The following is a 21,167-nucleotide window of genomic DNA, read 5'->3' as shown; positions in this document are numbered from 1 at the left end:
CAGTGCTTTGCTGTGCGCTCCTTGGGCTGGGTGGAAATGGCAGAAGAAGATCTAGCACCTGGCAAGAGCAGTGTAGCTGTGAACAACTGCATCCGGCAACTGTCCTACTGCAAGAATGATATCAGGGACACAGTTGGGATTTGGGGAGAGGTAAGAACAACAACAACAACAACTTGGATTTATATAGCACCCTCCATGCCGGACGGCAAATAATTAGGATTCACAGCAAGATACACTAACAGGGCCCAGAGTGTCCTCAGGGTCAGCGAAAGTACATCACAACAGGAAATCCTGCCGGTTATTGGCAGTCCATCATAGCGACTCACAGGATCTGCACAACATACCATCTACTTCCAATGCTTCGGAGCAGAGATCCTGGCAATTGGCAGTGATGTATTGTGTGTAGAATTCACCTTTAGGAACACTGAGTCCCTATTGGTGAATCCCACTAAAATAAAGTGATTCTTCAACTGTGTTTTTCCCCCGCCATGGATAGCATTGTTTCTTGGTCAAACCCTTCATTGTAGTGAAGCACATTGCACAGTGAGCAGTCTGCTGCTCACCACAGCTGTTTGTCAAAAATGCACACTGAATTCTTTGCCATCTGTTTCCCACTTTCTTGCATACATTTATTTCTAATGGATAACAGTTCCAGAGTAAGAATGCTCTTCCTTGTGTTTGATCACTAAAAGAGAAACCCAGCAGCATTTTCACAGACTTGTGATTCAAGCTTCAGTAACTAACATCTGTAAGTTGAGTGATAAAAGAATTCACTTAACAGGATTTTGGAGCGGATATGATTTGATTGATGTAAATTGGTGCTTTGGAGGCCAGTAGGAAACTACAGAAGCAAAACCCAAGCGAACGAAATACATCTTTGAAAAATTCATAGAAATTATAATTAAAGCTGTGAAAGGACAATATAGATTTGAGTGCTGTGCACAAAGTGGTGCATATATTAATTGGATGGTAGAGGCAACAATAACATAAAAAAATTGCATCTATATAGTGCCTATCACGTTGGTAGGATGTCAGTAGGTGCTGTACAGTTAAGGGTTTGCACCTGAGCTGCGGACTGGAGTCAAGAGGGTGTAGGGCAAGGGTGGTGGTGGTGGGAAGGTGACCGAAGGCGTGGTTGAAGAGAAAGGTCTTGAGAAGAGCCTTGATGGAGGCAAAGGAGGGGGCAAGGCGGAGGGACGCCAGAACGGAGTTCTAGAGGGTGGGTGCAGAAAGGCTAAAAGGAGCTGACAGGAATGTAGAGCAGGTGAGTACCTGCCAAGCAGAGGGAGTGGATAGGTTGGTAGGATTTTAGGAGTCATAAAGATAGGGCAGAACAAGTCTGTGGAGGACTTTAAAGGCGAAGCGGATGGGGAGCCAGTGAGACCAGGCGGGGTGGGGGTCAGATTTATGGGGGCAGATTTTATCAGGAAATTTAGGAGGGAATTAGATGGCTATTTAGGAAGGAATTCGATTGGGGACTGTGGGACAGGGTAATAAATGAGTTACCATAGTTATTATTTGCTTTGGGATCATCCAGGTAAACCAGTTGCAATGCCCTTTCCCAGTCCTCAAACTCTGTATGTCCCTATGACTCTTAAAACTTCTCTCAATAGTTGTTTAAAATTGAAAGCCCAATGGGAAGTTGACATTTAGGTTTTGTTTGGAAATGGATCCTGACATTTAAGGAATGTTGTCTCATCAGAGGGTGTTGTTAAATAGAGACTTTAATGAATTAATATGCCTTGGGCAGGTTGTGTGAACAGCAGAATTGCTAATGTGATTTTATTATCAACTACCTGTCCGATTATTACGTTTTTAAAAAAAGGGAGTTAACCTGACCGTCACAGTCCAAAAGTCACTTTGTCCTCTGTCCTTCTTAATGGTTTGATTTACTGAATCCTTAGCATGTCCAGAGTGATCAGTGCCAGTGCTGGAATGGAGGGATTCCAGGTGTGTTCAGGATTTCTCTTGGCCATCGAGATATAACACATGGTTTAATGTAATGATTGGGAATAATATGTGAGGGACCCCACTACCCCCACTCCCTGTGGCACTATTCTCAGTATCTTGACAGTGAGTGCAGAAGATTATTTAAACATAGGGAGCTGAGAGTGTGGAGTTCTGTAGCTCAGTGGTTAGAGCACTTGCCTTACAAGCGAGACACCTGTGGTTCAATTCCAGGCAGGGCGAAACCTTGGGCAAATTTCCTTACTCCACAGGCCTAATAATAATCGCTCCAAAACAAAACAATAATAAATTGGTCATTTTCAATCCACGACTGTTTGTGGGACACTGCTGTGTGCAATTGGCTGCCGCGTTTCGCCCACAAATATACAATCAATTCACTTTACAATATATTCTGTGAAGCGCTTTGAGACGTCTAGAAGACCTGAAAAGCACTATATCAAATGCAAGGATTATTATTATTATCCACTAACCTAACATGTACCTGCAACCTTAGTCAGTATAGCCTAGTGTTGCAGCAGGTGGTGCTTTACCCTCTACATGACCATATCCAGCAGAGTTCTAATAAAATCACTTTCAATGCGAATTAACTCTTGCAGTTTTCTGTCAGCAAGAGAGCAGGGAATCTTGTGTCATCTGCTACAAGAGGAAGTTCAGCCCATTTAATGATTCCAATAACAGTATTGTGCTCTTCAAATTATTATTCTGTGCCGTTTCTGTGCTGCAAATACTAACTTAATATAAACACAACTTGTTCCCTAATGAAATATGAAAGTTTCCACATAGACTGAACAGCCTGAAGAATGTTGAGTGGATGGTGACCTGACTTATTCTCTTGTCAAACACCAGGGCAAGGATATGTACCTCATCCTGGAGAACAATATGTTGGATCTAATCGACCCAATGGACCGCACCATTCTTCACTCTCAACCAATTGTGAGCATTCGTGTCTGGGGTGTCGGCCGTGACAACGGTCGGTAAGTTTTTTTCAGAGATTTGATGTTCAGATATAGCGTCATCTCATTGGGTTCTGAGTTCAAGAGTATGATACTATTAGGTTATGTTCTATGTTCTGGAGTATGATATCATTGAGTTTTGTGTTCTGGTGTAGTGTAATATCATTGGGTTATGTTCTGCTTTCTGCTGTACTATTATAGCATTGGGGTAGGCCTGTGCTCTGGTGTGATATTATACTGTTAAATTGAGGTTTTATCTGCAACTATTAAAATAGAATTAAAAAATACTATATTTCCATCACAGTAACTGACTTTGAGCTCTGGTTATAAACAGGTTTGCTTCCAGACATGGAGAATATTGGGTTACAATTAGCACTTCCACCTGCTCTGAGGAGCTGTTCCATTGTCTGGCACTTGCATGATATTTTTAAAGAGAATGTTCAGCACTTTAAGGACATTTAAGTGATCAATTAAATACCTTAAAAGTTGTGCCACATATATTTTCACATGGATTGATCCTTTTCTGAGCAGAGCTTGAATTGATTCACAATCCTGTGCAAATGCAATGCAAATCCATGCCTGGGACTGATTGCCCCAGAAGCTGAACTCACTTTAAGGTCACGCACTGTTTTATTCACTACATGTTTCATAAGCCAAGCAAAGCCCTGTGTAAATGGTGCATAAAGTACTACTCTCAGTTTGGCTCATTGTTTGGAAAGAGACAGGTAGTTATGCTTCGAGTCAAGTTGCTGCACGGGATAACTGAATGCAGATGTGAGGTCAATGGCTTTACTATCTCGGCCTCATATCACTGGGTTTTGAGCAGTGTGTTTTCATATACATAGTGATTTCACGTCGTCATTTAACAGATTAACAGCAAGACATTTTTCTGATTATAAAGCTGCTCACCTGTACCAGCCAAACTTCAAACAGGTTGTTCAGTCTCGGTCAGACTGATCTAGGTGTTAGAAATTATATGAAATCCATCTTGCTTGCTGCTTATACGCTAACTTTTAAAAAAATAATGCTTAATGGTGTACATTTTTATATAATTATTATTATTATATTTTTATATTATTACATTTTCATTATTATTGAACTTGATATGTATGAGAATGGGGTTGAAGAGGCACTCAGAGTAGAATTTGCTCGAGTTGGCCTGGTGCACATAGGATTCCTTGCAAGAGATGTCCCAAGATGTGCTTTTTGGAGCTTCCACTATGTACACATCATGTTCCTATCTGAGCACTTTATTAGCGCAACTATGTCCATCGCTTCCCAGCCCAGCAAACCTAATATATGAGTGCAACAGAACATATATAATTCACAGGAGTACAGTGCAGTGCATAGCCTGATTCTTATGGCTGTTCAGCGCTATTGGAAGTTTTGTTATTCTTTTCAGGCCAACATGCCAAGAGAGTGATCAGCAATGCAATCTGACATATTGAGAAGTTTGGAACTTACGAAAGCGAAATCTGCCGCTGAGTGCAGTGCAAGGAACAGCAAAAAGCTTTTATCAGCACTCAGTCCGTGGAATCGCGCTCAGACATCTTTCTCCCGCTGCATATTAGACAAGGTTACAAGTTATCTAAAGAACTAGCTGATCAAACCTTTAGATGGTTACTTCATGTTCCTGACAAATCTCTCTCTGGACTTGAAGCCTGCCCTTGTTAGCCACGGCTGAAAGACTCCCCTTTCCAGTGCCCTCCACAACTCAGGCATGGGTGGAAATTTGACAGTGTTGACAAGTGTTAAAAATTAATTTGCCAAAAATGTTGTTGCTGTACTAACATGAGGGAATATGGGAATAAAATCAAACTAGTGCTGTTGAGGCAAGATTCTGTTCAGGGCTTAAACACAGCCCATCCAACAAACGTCTCATAGGAAGTTACTGGTGGAACTATGCCCACATAGTAACATTCCCTTCAATTCCAATTAGTTTTACTCTGTAATTAAATAATTTGCGCCTGCTATCGGTGACCAGATCTTCAGCAACTGCACCCCTAAGCACAGGAACGTCTTCCCTTTACCCCTCTATCTTGGCCTCCCTCTATCTGCCTTTAAATGCTGTCAAAAACCTATATTTTCGACTGGACCCACAGTTATCTCCTTATTCTTTGTTGCTCAATGCCTGACTCCATCTTTGTGAAATGTTCCAAGATGTTATCCTATGTGAAGGGGGTTAAATAAATATATGTTGTTCTTGTAAAGCTCTTTGATATATTTATTAAAGAAGAAAATTTATATATAAATGTAACTTGTTGTTGAATGTTCGGAGCGGGCAAACAAAGGCTGTGTTGTTTACTTGGAAACATTTTTGATCTGGGGTGTATAGGTCTCACTCTGTTTGTATTTCATTGTAGTTAAATCCTGTCGTTTTGCAGCAGTGTATAATTTGCACCCTTATTTTTTGAAGATATAAGTTGAGCATGTGATGTGGACTTACTTTACAGTGGGTCTCTCTGATGCCTGTTTGCCAGCACTGTTCTGACTTGTGACTGACATCACTGTTGCTCTCTGTTCATTATGGGTCCTGTTGATGGCAAACCTACTTGTGACAAGATGAGTTGAAAGGAGAGAACCTTGCATTTTTATGGCACCTTATCAGGTCGAAATGTCTCAAAAGAGCTTCACAAGAAATTACTGTTAAGTGTAGTGACTGTATTTACACACAGCAATGTTTCACGAACAGAAGTGAGGGGAATAAACAATTTCCCTGGAGGATTGTTGGTTGGAATTCTGGGAGAAACTCCCTTCTCTTTTCAAATAGTGATACTTGAGCAATGTTCATAATTTATAATTATGCAGCATCTTAAAAGTGTGTGTTACACTTTTTACACATTTTACACCTCTTTGAAGGCAGACAACATTAAAAGGCTAAAAAAGAGGCCAGTGAATGAATTCTAAGCAATTAAGTGACTGAGGAGGAATAGAGGAATTTGTGTGGAGCAAAATAAGATTTAAAACATTCAAAATATTTTATTTTGACTGTTATGAATGTAGATGTAGATTGACCTTGAACTGTGTCAATTAACACCTTTGAAACAAATGCTGGAGAAATCTCTTGGTTAAGAATGGGAATGAAGTTCATAGAGAGATGTATGGATTGAGGTGATGAATTACTCTCAGCTACATGATTTTTCTTGAGGTGATGGAACCAAGGCAAAGTAGTGAAGAATGATCAAAGCAGGATATAAGGTTAGAAATGCTGGAATGTTGGTTGCTTTACTTTTGATGAGATCTGAGAGAATTTTTTACAGATCTTATCCTTGGTGGATTAAATGAGCTGGACAGAGTCTGTGAAGGAGTAGGAGCACGATTAATGGGCCTAATAACCTTTTCTCTTTCGTGCTTTGTTATGTCAGCCTGACTAACTACAAATGAGATTCCTCACTGCTGTGGGTGGTATATTAGGAATGAGATGAGTGTCCTATTACTTAAGTACTGTTTCAGTCCTGCCACAGTGACATTCAGTACAATGAATGGGCCCGATGCCAGTCCCTGAAGGCCTTGTTCCTTTTGCTTGTTTTTGTGTTCCTGGCCTATTTCCAGATGATACTCAGTTCCCAAAGATCACACCCCTTTATTTCCAGTCCTGCCATATGCTTAGTAAAAGCGTCAGATCCGGCTTGCTTCTAAATTACTAACACAGATACAAGGAGTGTTTTATGTGTGTTTGTGTGTGTGTGTTTATGTAGTGTGGTGTACTAATTTTGTTTAATTGCAATAGGAAAGAGTCAGAATGGACACAATAACTAAGCAGCATTTACATTAAGTTAATATTTAAAAATCACAATTCTTATCCTGCATGCTTAAAGGTCAGCATGGAGTTTCCCCAGGTTGCCATGACATACTTCTGCTTATCGGAAGCAGACACTGTTGAGTCAGATTGCTTGTTAAGGAAATCCATTATATTAATAATGTTTGCCTTTGATATAACATCTTTCATGTCAGGAGGGTGTCTCAAAGCACTTCATAAGATTTACTGTGAAAGGTGGTGAAGTGATTTTGTAAGCGAGGCAGCAGCCAATATGTGCACAGCAATGTCCCAGAAACAGCCATGAAGTAAATGGCCATGTTTTGGAATATCAGCCCAGACTGTGAGTTCAAAGTATTGACCTGTGGCTTGAACCTTGTGACTGATGTACAGTGTTGCCACTGAGCCAGGCTGACACCTTTCAGAAATTGGACAAATAAGAGCCCTCTGATATGTAGGTAAACGAACAGTCTGATGTTATATTAAGCATTCCAGATCAAGAGACTTAGATCCCTGGCTTGGGTGAATTCTTAGCAGTGGAGAAAGGGACATCTGGAATTGGCATGGTCCACTGGATTATGCAGAGTAAAAATAAGCCAAGCTACCTGCTCCGATTCCCAATGACTTCCTCCTCAACACTGGAAAGTGAATGTGTGTGAATGTCAGCAGAAAACAGGATCGGGTTTGACTGTGATCACTTCACAGTCAAATAGCTCGGTTGTACTCACTGTTTAGGATCAGACACAAAGAGAAGTCACTTTGGCAAAGTATCGAATGGTACTAGTTCCTTTGGAACTGTTGAATTACTATGGAACTGCTGATACCAGCAATAAAACACTACTTTCTCAAGAGGAGCTAGAGAGAGCAACTTGGATATAGGATGACATAGAGTAGATGTAGGCTTTTTGCCAATAGAATTTCCTTCTAAACGTTGTTTCTGTCTACAAAATACAGTCACTACTCTTTACAGGGAAATCCTGTGATCCGCTTTGAGATATTACCCTGATGTGAAAGACTCTATATCAAATGAAAGGATTTGATTATTATCTTAAAGAATTATTCATTCTAACTGTTCAGTTTCAAGTTATTTTACAAAGATGATAACTGGAGCTATCCTCCAAACAAACAGTTCAACTTGAATGACCTATCAGTTGACAGGGACAGATTAACCAATAAATCAACTAAGGCATGCCTTAGGGCCCTGAAGTTTGAAGGGTATATGGGTGGCAGCTAAAGAGGTGAATTGGATTGGAGGGTGAGCCTGAGTTGTGTCTGTCCTTTATTATGGAACACAAAGCAATGCTTCGGAAAGAGGTTTCACTGAGTACAAATGATTATAGTGTAAGCTTGAGCTAAGCCACACATAGTGTTTCCTCTTTGTCCCTTAAATTTACTCTACTTTCATTTGAAAAGAAGTACATGATTATTCTAATTCGGTCTGTAAGGAAAAACAGCGTGGAAGTACTATCGAGATTTCAATACAAACTGAATTTCCCAGCTGAGCATTAATCTCAAGGTTGGCAGCTTCCAGGCTTCTTCCTCGAAGGACAGTTGACGCGACAACAGTAAAAATGGCACTGGAGTCATTGAACTGGTGACTTGATGTACGTTTGAAATGAAGCGGCTCCTGTTACCTATTCACTTGTTCCTAGGACCCAAAGTAAAAGTGATCAATGGTGAAGTGGAAGAATTTACAATGACTACAACTACTGCCACACCTTTTTAAAAAATACATGAGCCATATTTCAAAAAAAATGTACAGAATTATACCCTTAAGAGTATCCAAATCAGACTGAAAGTTTCACATACTGTGTATATGCCACCTATACGTGGAAATGTCCCTGTGGCTGGAAATTAAATGAGCAGTCTCTCTGGAGAGGATGTACCCTGCTTGCCCTCGAAAGTATTAGATGCAGATTGCAAGAACCAAGGCTTATGGACCCCAAATATGTGTTGTTTAGCCAGCTAAAAACACACAACTTGCCAGTGAAAGCTTTGACTGGCAAGCATCCTGTTGCTTGTCCAGTTTGGACCATTCTAGCTGTTAGGGCTTTGGCTTGCAGGGTTAACAGGAACTGGATGGGAAGAATCCTTGCTCCATTGACTAGTTTGCCCTTTCCAAATCCTACTGACAAGCCATACTGAATTGTCTGTCATCAGCAGTGATTTGGAGGACCTGCCTGGCTCAAGGCCCAGACAAAAGGGTTGACTCATTTCTCACATTCAGTTATGTGATCAAAGATCTAAAACAGCAATGGCAACACAAGAATCTCTAGACACAACCATTACACTGGGTCTGTGTGTGTGTGTGTGTGCGTGTGCATGCTGAGGGGGCATGTTATGGAGCCTTTTTGTCAGAGTAGGAAGGGTAGCTGCTTGACTCTTTTACCAGGGCAGCTTGTTCGCCCGATGTGAAAGGCAGTGAAAGGAATACCTGATGCAAATGCAGTGGATCTGACTGCTGTTTGTGCAAATATCTGACATTTTTCTAGGTACAATCATGCGGTTTGGAGGAACATTGGGTGCTTCAACTGTTGCACTGACAAATAAATATTAATTTAAACGTGGTATTCACAGAGTTAAGAATGTGCCTGCTGTTCTCCTCCACACACAAAAACGAAAGCCTTCAGGAACATCTGCAGAGCAAATGGGACAAATTTGACAACCACTTTATCTCTTCCACGTCTCAGGACGTTTCAGCAAGCTCTGCATCAGTGTTCGTTATGTTTACCTAGCCAGTGAATGTTTTTATGATGAACTATTGACATTAATATTATGCATTTAATGGATAAGAATAATTTCTGTATATATTGATACAGGAATTCCCACTATACAGTGATGCCTAAGAAAGTGAACAGAAGACCCACCTTTGGGACACAACATTAACGTCTCCTATAGGAACTCCCATTATGCAGTGCTGATAGTTAACACCAAGTTTATATTGCAGCGTTGCTGCTGGCTGAAATCTGGTCTCTGGAGGCATTTATCTCCAAGTCCCAGAGTGGGTCTTCATTCCACTTCCCTAGGCAACAGCACCCAGGACAGTAAGAGAAATGGAACGTTGGCTTTTGTGTTTTTCTGGCCAGGGGGCCCTGAGGTATCAGCCCACCTCTGTAGGCTAGCCCTGAAAGTTTACACCAACGGCTAGGGATCAAGGAAGATATATGAGTAGAAATAAATGTCACAGCTCGCGACAGTGCATTGACTACATGCCTGTGTCCTCACTTGCCCAGTTGTGTCCTTGTTGCTTTGGATTCCCCTTTCAATGTAAGCATTGTAATCATTGCTCTGGAAGGATTCATTATGAGAACAACAAAGATGCCTTGTTAAAGGCCTCTCAGAAGCCCAATTATCCAGGTTCTTGTCAGCCTGGGTATACTGGTACCATGCAACTGTGCAACAAGCTTTGAATAATATTTTTTAATAAAATTTTAAAAATGTGTAAAACAGAGGAGTTTTGCCTGAGGTTATCAGCTGTTTAGAGAGGCATTCACTAAACCAGCGATTCACTGTGCAGACACAGCAGCAGCCTGCTCTCCTGTAGCCCAACTCTACTGTCTTCTTTCACGCAAGAAAAAGAGCTTCTACAGCATAGTGTGTGCATTTTCAATTCCCTGTCTGAGGATTCAACCTCAAATAACATTGGTTTCGGCTGTGAAAATCCTTGGCATTGTGGTTTTGAACACTTCAGTAGGAGATTATTTTTATATTGTTTTCCAGGATTACAAACGTATAGATAATTGTATTTGTGTGACAGGAACGTTGCCTGCAGCAAAGCTGTGCTATTTGCCCTTGGGGATCCACAGCGAGGATACAATAAAGCTTTTGATTCCTAGATTTTTTAAAAAGATATAAAGGACATAGATGTTTTTCGACATCCTCTCTTGGCCCAAGGCTTGCTTTGTTTTGTTTTCCTTGCTGCTGTCTTCACTGAATTTGCACATTTCTGGACTCCGCACCCTACAGGGGGTGAGTTTGATTACTGAATTTCCTCTGTGCTGATGGTTTTGATTTTATTTATTATTCGTGGAGTCCTATAACATATTGGTTAGAGAAATCGCCTTGCAAGTAAGATGACCTGGGTTCAATTCCCGAGTGGTACGAAATCTTGGGCAAGTTTCCTTATTCCACACACTCTGTTTACCGAGCAGTAAGTAAGAACCTGGTTGTTATTCGTTTGGTGGATTGCTTTTCCGGGACTAATAATTCCTGCAAAAAAATATAAATAATAAATTGGGCACTTTAATCCTCCACTATTTGTGGGACACTGCTGTGCACAATTGGCTGCCATTTTTGGCCCACAAAATATACAGTCAATTCACTTTACAGTATAAGAACATAAGAAATAGGAGCAGGAGTAGGCCATTCGGCCCCTCGAGCCTGCCCTTCCATTTAATAAGATCATGGTTGATCTTCTAACCTAATTCCATTTACCCTCCCTATCCCCATATTCCTTAATCCCTTTCGTTTTTAAAAATCTATCGATCTCAGTCATAAATATGTTCAATGACTGAGCATCCACAGCCTTCTGGCGTAGAGAATTACATAAATTCACTGCTCTCTGAGTGAAGAAATGTTTTCTCAACTCTGTTCTAAAGGGCTGACCTTTAATCCTGGGACTATGACCCCTAGTTTTAGATTCTCCAACCAGGGGAAACAGTCTCACACTATCTACCCTGTCAAAACCCTTAAGAATCTTATAGGTATATTCTGTGAAGTGCTTTGAGACGTCTCGAAGACATGATAAGGCGCTATATCAAATGCAAGATTTATTACTATTACTACAGAGAATTTGGCATCTGTAAATTTAGCCAAAAAATAGACAAATGCATCACTGAAAAATATGCTAGGACAAGGCTCCCATTTAATTTGTTCTCTCTCTCTGTCTCTTTCCTCTCGCTCTCTCCCTCCCTACATTGTCACTCTGCTGCAAATTTGCAGTCACTCCAGTAGCATTTTCTCCTCTGAAGTAGGAGCTGAGGCTATACGTGTGGCATTGCCCTATTGCTTGTCCGTCTAGACATCACCTGTTGAAAGAAAACATCAGCCTCCATTGCCTGGTAAAGTCAACTTCCAGGAGATCAGCTTATCTGGGAACCAAAGGGAAGAGATTCCACCTAAATCTAGATTTAATCTAGTTTCTTAGCATTTCTGAGAATCCAGAATTTTGCAGTTTCTTAAATTCTGTTGTAGTTCTGACGCCAGTTTCTGTAGTTTACTTTTAAGAAGTACATAAGACTGACTTCAGGGTTGAGACTGAATTCAAGAAGTTGCCAAATTTGGGATGCTCTAAAATGCTACCTAAATAGAGTAAACCAGATGGAATTTCTGCCCCCAAGTGTTTTATCTCCTATTTGAGAAGGAGTGAGTCTGGTGTGTAATGCTTAGTAGCATTGTGCTGGTAATGAAGGCTCTCAGATGGTTTTTCTGCCATTGTTAGCAGACAGAGAAATGTCCCTGAATCACTGAGTAGGTTTAGGAGGGGAATAGATTTTGGTTTAGAAAGATTAAAAAAAGTTAGTAGACCTCTCTATCTACTGATTGGGTTTCAACAAGATATGTTATTTTTTTCCTTTCTCTTATTTCAAAATGTATTCACTCTCAATCTCAATTATGCAATGCTAATAATTAACACCAGGTTTAGATTGCAGAATTCCTCCTGGCTAAAATCCTGTCTCTGGAGGCATTTATGTCCAGAGTAGGTCTTCATAGTAATTCCTAATTGTTGTTGGAGCAAATCTAAATTGTATTGCCAAACGGACTTGAAGTAAAATAGACTGGTTACATAACAAGTGCTTTTAAAGTAGGCTGTAGTACTAGGATCCAGTGGCACATGACCTAATGTGGGTCAGTTCTGTGAACAACGCTGCAACATACTCCGAACATTCATGTTATTTTTGATTTGTGAGCTTTGTACAATGAAGGGAATAACATGTCCAAGTTCTGCTCCACTAGGTTTTGCCTCAAAATGGCACTAAAAGTGTTGCGTGACTGTAGTATAAATTGCTATTGATTTGCTTTGAGACCTGCCCCGAAAACACCTCCAGGAAGTGGATTCAGACTAATTGATGTATGTTTCAAATAAAAATCTGATTTTACAGCAACTGTTACGTAGGCAACTTTTTTACTTAAAGATGTCCAGTGAGCACTACAAAGGTGACTGCTCATTGATAGGATGCCAAATCGTTGAAATAGGTTAACGCTATTGGGCAATGTCTTCTCAGTAGGCTGTAGCAGCATATGGTTATTCTGGGAGAGATTATGATAGCCAATTCAACTCTATTAAGATAGTCTTCTAAGGAATTCAAGTGTGAAACCTCCTTTCTTCCTTTACATTCCTTTACATTTCACTCATAAATATACAGTCAATTCACTTTACAGTCTATTCTGTGAAGCGCTTTGAGATGTCTAGAAGACGTGAAAAGCGCTATATCAAGTGCAAGGATTATTATTATTACATTCCTCATAAAATTGTCAGTCTTTTGTGTCCACTATTGGTGTTACCTAACCATTGTTGATGTATCTTGTTTCTCTGGTGCTGTTTTTATCCCTGGTGATGGAACTCTGGACCACTTTCCCTCTATCCCTCTGCCTTGCTCCTCCCGTCTCCCTATTCATGGCATCTTCATGGCATGCTCTGCCACTGTGAAGCGCTCAGGGACGCTATCCTTCCTGAGGAGCTCTATATAAATGCAAGTTGTTGTTGGTGTCCTCCATTCTGAGCTTTTCACTTGAGTTCTCAAAATATTGTGGAGGAATGAGCTGGCACAGGATGTAGGGTAATCTTCAAATCTCCCCAACTGACAATTGGATAAGGATGAATTTGCAAAGGACAGAGATCAGAACTTGGTTCAAAATGAATGTAAAAGAGCAATGGACCCATGAAGTACATTGAAATAATGCACTTCTATTGTTCACCTAGCTGTTTGAGGGTCTGTAGCCAGAGCAAGCTATGAAGCTAACCACACACCCTTTTCAGTACTGATCTAGATCAGTGAATGTTATTTTTTTCAGACTGTGTAGAGTAGTGAATGATATTTTATTATTTTAAATTGTTTATCAAAAATGCACGAATGAATCAATGAGATGACTGATATCAAATTAGAGTCTCTGGTAAAGTGATCATATATATATTTTATATATATATATATTTGGACATTGTACTGCAGCTGTGCATTCCAGGCCAGCTGGCACTTTATATATGGTGTTTCATACCCCAAATGTTCATGCTACTAGTAACAAATAATGCTTTTGAGAGTCGTGGGGATTATTACCCCTGGAAAACAATCTGCTAATCGACTAACAACTGGGTTCCTTTCTACTTAGTGCTAGTTAAACAGAAGTGTGTGGAGCAAGGAATCTTGCCTATAAGGTTTCATGCTGCCCAGAGCCTCTCAGTTGCCAGGCAAGCGCACTAACCACTGCGCTATGGGACTCCACAAAACAGCTTGTTCACAAACTCTGCTGAATAGATTGAAAGCAAATTCTGAATTCCTGCGGGCAACTGCTCTTTCCAGCAGCTCCTTCAATCTGAGAGTTGTAGATACATCTAAACAAGGTATTGGAAGCCTTAATTTGAACAGCTTTCAGTGATTCATTTTCCTTTTTTCAGTAACATTGCCCTGGAGTTAGGCTGGATCTTTCGACACATGCTGGTACTTGAATGGAAGAGACTCCCTGTTAATTCTGGGTCAGTTTATACTTTTAAAAGGGACTTAATTTGCATCCTGGGCAGCTATGTTGGTTAAGTTAAGACCACTGTCAGGCTCTGGATTCAAATCAAACTCTGGGTCCACATAACCCTTCAACTTCTCAAGCTCAATAAAATGAGCACTGTGTCTTTAAATTAAATCTTATTGAGAGGATGTAAGAGGGATCTCCTTGGAGATGAAGTAGCTCTTGCCTTGTAAGTCTGCTATTATCCAAGGAAGACTTAAAGGTGGGGGACAAGACACATTTTTAACCGGTAGAGTGATCCCAGCTCCTCGAGTACCTTGCTGCATAGTTTAACGTTTCTTTTTCAAAGGAGGTCAGTATCTGTTGATTGATGCTTATGGGTCATTCACACCTCAGCTAAATTATCATAAGATTAGGAACAGAGTACAGGATGAATAGGATGAGAGAGGGAAGTGATAGCAGCTCATTGGTCTTATGTAAACTGAATTGGAAATGGGTTTGATCTATCCTCACTGCAGCCAAAATATTATTTGCACTGATGTCACCTCCAGGGTTGGGTTTTCCAAAGCTTTCCTCGCTGGGCTCCCAACGTCCATTCTTCAGAAGCTTTGGTAGCCGAGTCATCAGCAAACAAGCATCCATCCTCTGGAAATCTCTTCAAAAAGCCATTTGCTGCCTCTCTCCCTACCTTCAAAAACCTGGTAAAGACATATGGCAGCAACCATGCTTTTGGCCATATCTTTGAAGTTCCCACATCCCTGCTTGGTGTACATCACCACACTTGTCAAGTCAGGCCTCACTTCTTGGCTGTTTGTTGGACAATTTCTGTGTGCAACTTGCCACTGCATTCACCAACAAAATACACAGTCACTACACTTTACAGTAAATCCTATGAAGCCCTTTGAGACATCCTCATGATGTGAAAGGGACTACATCAAATGCAATGATTATTATTATTGTCGTTTCAGCGTTTTGAGATATTTTTATGTGAAAAATACTGCACTATATAAACATATGTTATTGAAGCTGATGGGCTGTTTATTCATTGGATAGTTAGTAATGATGTATTCCACACCATTTCTATTGTCTCATGACACAAACGGCTGCATATCACTGAAGAAGTAGCCTATTAATGTTGTGAATGGCTCCTCTGTGCTTTGCCAGAAATTGTAAGGCAAATGCGCAAACTGTAGCCGATGTTTGTAACTCTAGCGAGCACAATCCCCACATGGCTATTTCAGCAGCAGGGCCTGTGTTTTTCAAGAGCTTCACCATTTTAAAAAAAATACTATTGTTCCTGCCCAGACGTTGCAAATGCATGATAGCCTAAAGCTGCTCAGAATGATTACTTGTCCTGCCAGTGTTAAAGGTCAGATTCGGTAAGAAAAGATATGAAAAAGAAACACAAATAATAAGCTAAATTCAAGGATTATTATTATAATTAGCTATCATCAGACATCAAATCAGTCGGGCTCAACTGGTTTTATTTAACCCGATATCGATGTTAAAGCATAAGCATGTTATCCTCATTAGATAATATTTTTATCTGAAGGTAATTTTTTCTTTGGTTTGTCGGAGTCCTGTAGCTCAGTGGTGAGAGCACTCGCCTTGTAAGCGAGACACCTGGGTTCAATTCCAGGCAGGGTGAAACCTTGGGCAAGTTCCCTTACTCCACACGCCTAATAATAATCCCTCCAAAACAAAAAAATAATAAATTGGACATTTTCAATCCACGACTGTTTGTGGGACACTGCTGTGCGCAATTGGCTGCCGCGTTTCGCCCACAAATATACAGTCAATTCACTTTACAGCATATTCTGTGAAGCACTTTGAGACGTCGAGAAGACGTGAAAAGCGCTGTATTAAATGCAAGAATTATTGTTATTATTATTTAAAAGCTAACAATACAGAGATGTTCCTACCGGTTCTTCACTAGGTTTCTTCCATGTGGTTCTCCCTACCCCTCCTTTTCTTCCTGCCCTGGCCCCCGAGAAAAAATGTCTATTGAACACTTTTCATTCATGTTGACAGTGACCCTTTTAGACCAAACTCTGGATTCAGTGGACTAGTGATTGGCCAATACCGCAATGTAACTGTTCCCTGAGGGAGCAAGCACTAGACACACAGAGGGATATAATCATAATAAAAATTATAATAATAATCCTTGCGTTTGGTACAGCGCCTTTCACATAGGGAAGACACCCCGAAAACACTATATAAACTATATAAAATAGTGAGATTATATATTTTGTGGGTGACCATGCCAGCCAATCTGTGTATAGCAATGTTCCACAAACAGCCATGAAGTGAGTGACCAATTTTTATTTGGAGGATTTTGGCCAGACCTCTCCTATGGAGCAGTTGTAAATCAAGAATTCCAGTAAAACATTTTATTATCTCAGGTTTCCACTTAAAGATGACAGATAGTACCTCGACTGTCATTTTTTTTACATTTCTAATGTTCTCAGTGATTTTATTTTTGAAACACAGAATCGCAGATAATGAAAGTATCACTAATGATTTCTGACCCAATAATTTTTCCCCCCAAAGAGCGACCACAATGAAAGATTGATGAATTATAGGTAACTGCTGATAAAAGTTTAATCCTTGAGAATGCTAGTTCCCTCTGGCACTAATGTCTTTAGCCGTAATTCTTGTAACGCTCTCTGTGGGTCCTTCGCTTATAAAAATAAAAAGACTCTTGCAGTCCCTCGCTGAAATTACAGTGACGGACTGCACTGAAAAATTCTTCTTGAAGCACACAAGCGGAAAAAGAATTGTGTAGCGTTTGTCTGAAAGCTCCACTGCTGCTTGGGTGAAGGACTGCTGCAGACGTGATTGAAGTAGTGGGTTTGCCGTTGTTGTTGCTCTAACTGCATGGTGCTCAGACATGAACAAAGATACCATTGCATATCGAAGGAGGCGAAATATATCCGAGGGGCTGAATTTTTGGGAGCAAATTGAAGAGTGGAATCTCGGTGAAAGCATCCTCTGCTATCTGGAGCCGTTTCCCTCAAGTAAGGCTACAGACTATGGTGTGAGGCTGAATAAGTTCCACGAAGGCTGGTCCATGTTGTATGACTGAGCTGAGAAATTGAAATTTGTTTTACAGAGAGTGGATGAGATCTGTGGTCTCAGAGGATGAACTATAACCTTGTACCCAGAGGGAAGAATCCTGAACTTTATTAACGTTTTATCATTAAAGATTGCTTTGACTCCTAAAGAGAACAAATTGAAGTGCTGAGGGGGATACAGAGAAGACCAAAAAAGTGGTGTCTCCAGGACAGAAAGGTGCAGTTGTGAGGAATGATCGCAGAGCAGAAATTGTTCCTGGAGAAACAAAAATTTAAAGGTGATGTGATCCAGGATTTAAAATGAAGAGCACTATAGATGATGTAGATGTTTGTCCTAGACTGCGAGGGCAGAACTGGAGCGTGTGTTTGAAATGAAAGCATCAGTTAGGATAAGAGCAGGCACTTATTTACCAACAGAGTAGAACAAATTTCCACCGGAAACCCCTGTGTGTGAGGGGTCATCACAGGCAGGTCAGGTTTTGTCTATGCACAGCACAGGTCCCTGGCTGGTCATTTGGAGCAGGAACCAGGCTGATTTCTCATATTGCTAGCCACATGCACTCAGACTAGCCTTAGCTCTCCCTACTGCTGCACTGACTAGTGTCAATTAACTCAGCACAGGCTGGAGTGACCCCTCTTGACTCCAACCCCCAGCTCAGGGGCAAACCCTTCACTGTCCAACGCCTTATGGCATCCTCCCGACATAAAAGGCGCTATATGAATGTAAGTTTGTTGTTGGTGGTGGTAGTGATGATCTGGATGTCTGTTTCCCAAGGGAATTTTTTAAATCATCAAAATGTGTTTTTATTTTCAAAACTAAAAGTACTGAAATAAGTTCACCACTGGTCACCAGGACTAGCCAGTGAGTATCTGGGCATGTAAACTTGGGAAGGCATTGAGTTTGACCTGTTGGTGCTGATTTAGCTTCTTTCAGACAGGCCAGCAAGCAGGGTATTACAATCGGCATGAATCCTCCAGGTTTGATTCAAAGCTCTCTTGGACACTACCCTGCAAAAGGGCGCTATATAAATGTAAGTTATTGTTGTAGTTGTTGTTTGGACTCTCAGCTACTGATTGCTATTGGTTGTTCTGAAATATCCTATGTGGAGGACACAAGTTGTTGTTTATTGTCGAGTAAACCTTGCTGGAGGTGTGTGGTCATCGGGTTAGGACAAGATGGGGCTCTGATCAGATCGTCCACACAGTCAAATGGCCTGTCAATACTTGCTGTCATCAAGGCTCTCACATGAATATTGGTCACTTGGAGCTGTACTTGTCGCCCACAGAGTATACATTGGAAAGGCATTTGTTTCAAAATCTCAAATAACTGAATGTTAATTCCAGACTACTGTATTACAGGATATGAATTAAGAATATTAATTCAGTGTTTCTATGCCTTGCTGAAACTCTAATTGGAAAGATGTTTCTTGCCTGTATTCCTCCTTCTGCTCCCACTGTACATATTGGAGGAGGGCGCAAGTTGCAAAAGCCAGAGCTTTTAACACACCCCTTTTTTGTGCACAGACCGAAAAGGAACAGTTGACATGGTTGCAGCATTGATTTGGCCAGGTCAATAGCCTATACATTTTCACACACAGCAGCAGCAGGAAGCACCATTACAGAGAAACAGGCACAGATTTCACCCATGGCACACCAAGGGTTAATACGCATGTGTGTTTCAGCTAAGTTTAGAAATATTACACTTGTAATTACTTTAGTCATTTTTCTCTTCTCAGCGTATTTTTCTCTGTGCTATTTTTCTCTCTCTCTCTCTCTCTCTCTATTCTTACATTGACTAATGTACCAGAACGGAAAATCACAGAATTTGAATGTTAGAGAAATGTAAGGACTATTTGTTTCAGGCTTGTGGTTTGGAACAAATAAAAAGAAAATTGAAATATACAAAATATTTCAGAGATGCAGCAGAGTGTGTGTGTATATATATTCTCTCATTTAGATTATTCCCATCGCTATCACTCTGGTAGATTGCTTTGCTACGGTGATGGATATGTAGAGAAAGAAGGCTACCGAGGGTGTGCAGCATTGGGAAAGGACCGGGGCTACACCCATGGCATCTGTTCATGTTAAGCGAGACATGGGGAGATATAGTTAGGGTATTGTCTGAGGGGGAGGAATGTAGGGGCTGAGAGAACCTGGATTACTGTATTAATAAATGAGTGAGCTGTCACTCTGGAGAGGTTTCCACAGGTCATTAAAGTACATGGCTGTATCACGAGCACTCAGCATCACCTGATTCATGCTAAAGCCTGTGGGAATGAATCCGGGCAGCGTGCTGTCTGTAGTGTGAAGGCAATCTGACGTGCTCAGCACTTTAATTCCTCTCCGCTGCAGCACATGAAGGGGGTAAGGAAGAGAAATGTATTTGCAATCCGGGCGGCACACTTCCTAGAGGACTGGGCTCCAGTTCACATTCTTTTCTGCAAAGATCTCTGAGCTAGTGGAGCGTGAAATGAAGCTACAATTTTTCTGGCATGAGAAAGAAATCCAGGTGTTTGGCTTGTGTGCTGTCATTCACTGTTCCATAGGACAGCAGGTTCCCAGTGTAGAAATGTGTGTCTGCAGCACTGTAAGTACTCAGTGCTTCTCTTCTTTTTAATCCAAATCGATGCTGGTAATGAATATGATGTGAGATGTGCTTAACATACAGCAGCTGAAAGAGGAGCAACTTTCAGGGTATGGATTTGCAGTTGCAGCAAGCGGTGAGTGTTCAGGATAAGCTTTTTGTTTGTCAAGCGCTGTTTTGGAGGCAAATGCCTCAGTAAATACAAGCATTTTTGTGGCAAAGGTTACCTTGTGCAATAGCATTCAATCACCCAGATCTCAATGAGAGTGGAGGGCAATCCTGTGTAATTGCTCTGTGATGGCTGGGCTGAATGGTGCCAACACTGGTGTATGGGATGAGCTAGAGCCGGGATGGGTCTGTGAGGGAGGATGCTATGCATGAATCCATGTGGTGCAGGGTATAGTTTACAAGTCTGAGAGACAAAGGTCATTTCTACATGAGAATAAGAAAAGGCAGGCACCATTCCTCCACAAAGTGGCACAATTTGTTAAAAATAGTTTTAAAGCAGCAGATTTGGGGAAAATAATATAAACATGTATTTTTTATATTATGTTGGTTATCAGTATCACTTGAAGGCATGTCTGCTAAGTAGGCCAGTGGAATGGAAGCAGCTGTGACATGTTTCTGGTCTGATAAATCTGCACTGTTACTGGCTGCATGTTGATTCAACCAACATATGATAGTAATTCCTGCCATTGTATCTGTTCTTTAAGTGATCCGTAAAAGCTGCAAATGTGTCTGCCTGGTAGAAAATATGGGAGCGCCAGTTCATAATTAGAGACAATTATTCTCTTAGGTGTGCATGATTGTCATGTTTTACACCGAGAGTGGAATTTCTTTTTCTGCCTAGTGTCTGCCTATTAACATTGATGCAGCTGAGGTGAATTTTAAATGAGGTGGAATGGCATTGGATAGGATGGCCTGAAGCTTTTCACTAAAGAACATTTATTGACTGGAACTGTAAGTAGAGATGGTTTACTAGCGGAAGGCATTGGTGGAATAACATCTTTTTTTAAAAAGAAAAAAATGCATGCATGTGCTGTAGTTTTTAATGATTTATAAATGCCTGCATGTGGAATAGCCTTGCTATCTTTTGGCTGGATTTTAGTTTACTTGTTCAATTTCTCTCAATCGTTCTACTCTCCCTTACTCTT

The 21,167-nt window shown here is 40.8% G+C and overlaps 1 protein-coding gene across 7 annotated transcripts in view; it reads left to right on the top strand.

Moving 5' to 3' along the window:
* apbb2b (amyloid beta (A4) precursor protein-binding, family B, member 2b) overlaps positions 1-21,167 on the top strand; it is a 166,689-nt gene that overhangs the window by 108,294 nt on the left and 37,228 nt on the right. For all 7 annotated transcript variants that reach the window (XM_042341547.1, XM_042341544.1, XM_042341543.1 and 4 more), the window contains exons 8-9: positions 4-150; positions 2,815-2,942. In XM_042341547.1, the coding sequence (XP_042197481.1) occupies positions 4-150; positions 2,815-2,942 (275 nt within the window). The remainder of the gene's footprint in view (positions 1-3; positions 151-2,814; positions 2,943-21,167) is intronic.

This window comes from Callorhinchus milii, unplaced genomic scaffold (assembly GCF_018977255.1).
Source record: "Callorhinchus milii isolate IMCB2004 unplaced genomic scaffold, IMCB_Cmil_1.0 Scaffold1, whole genome shotgun sequence".
In the NCBI taxonomy this organism is placed as follows: Eukaryota; Metazoa; Chordata; class Chondrichthyes; order Chimaeriformes; family Callorhinchidae; genus Callorhinchus; species Callorhinchus milii.
Note: the sequence above shows the minus strand (reverse complement) of the source record. Positions and strands in the feature narration are given on the sequence as shown.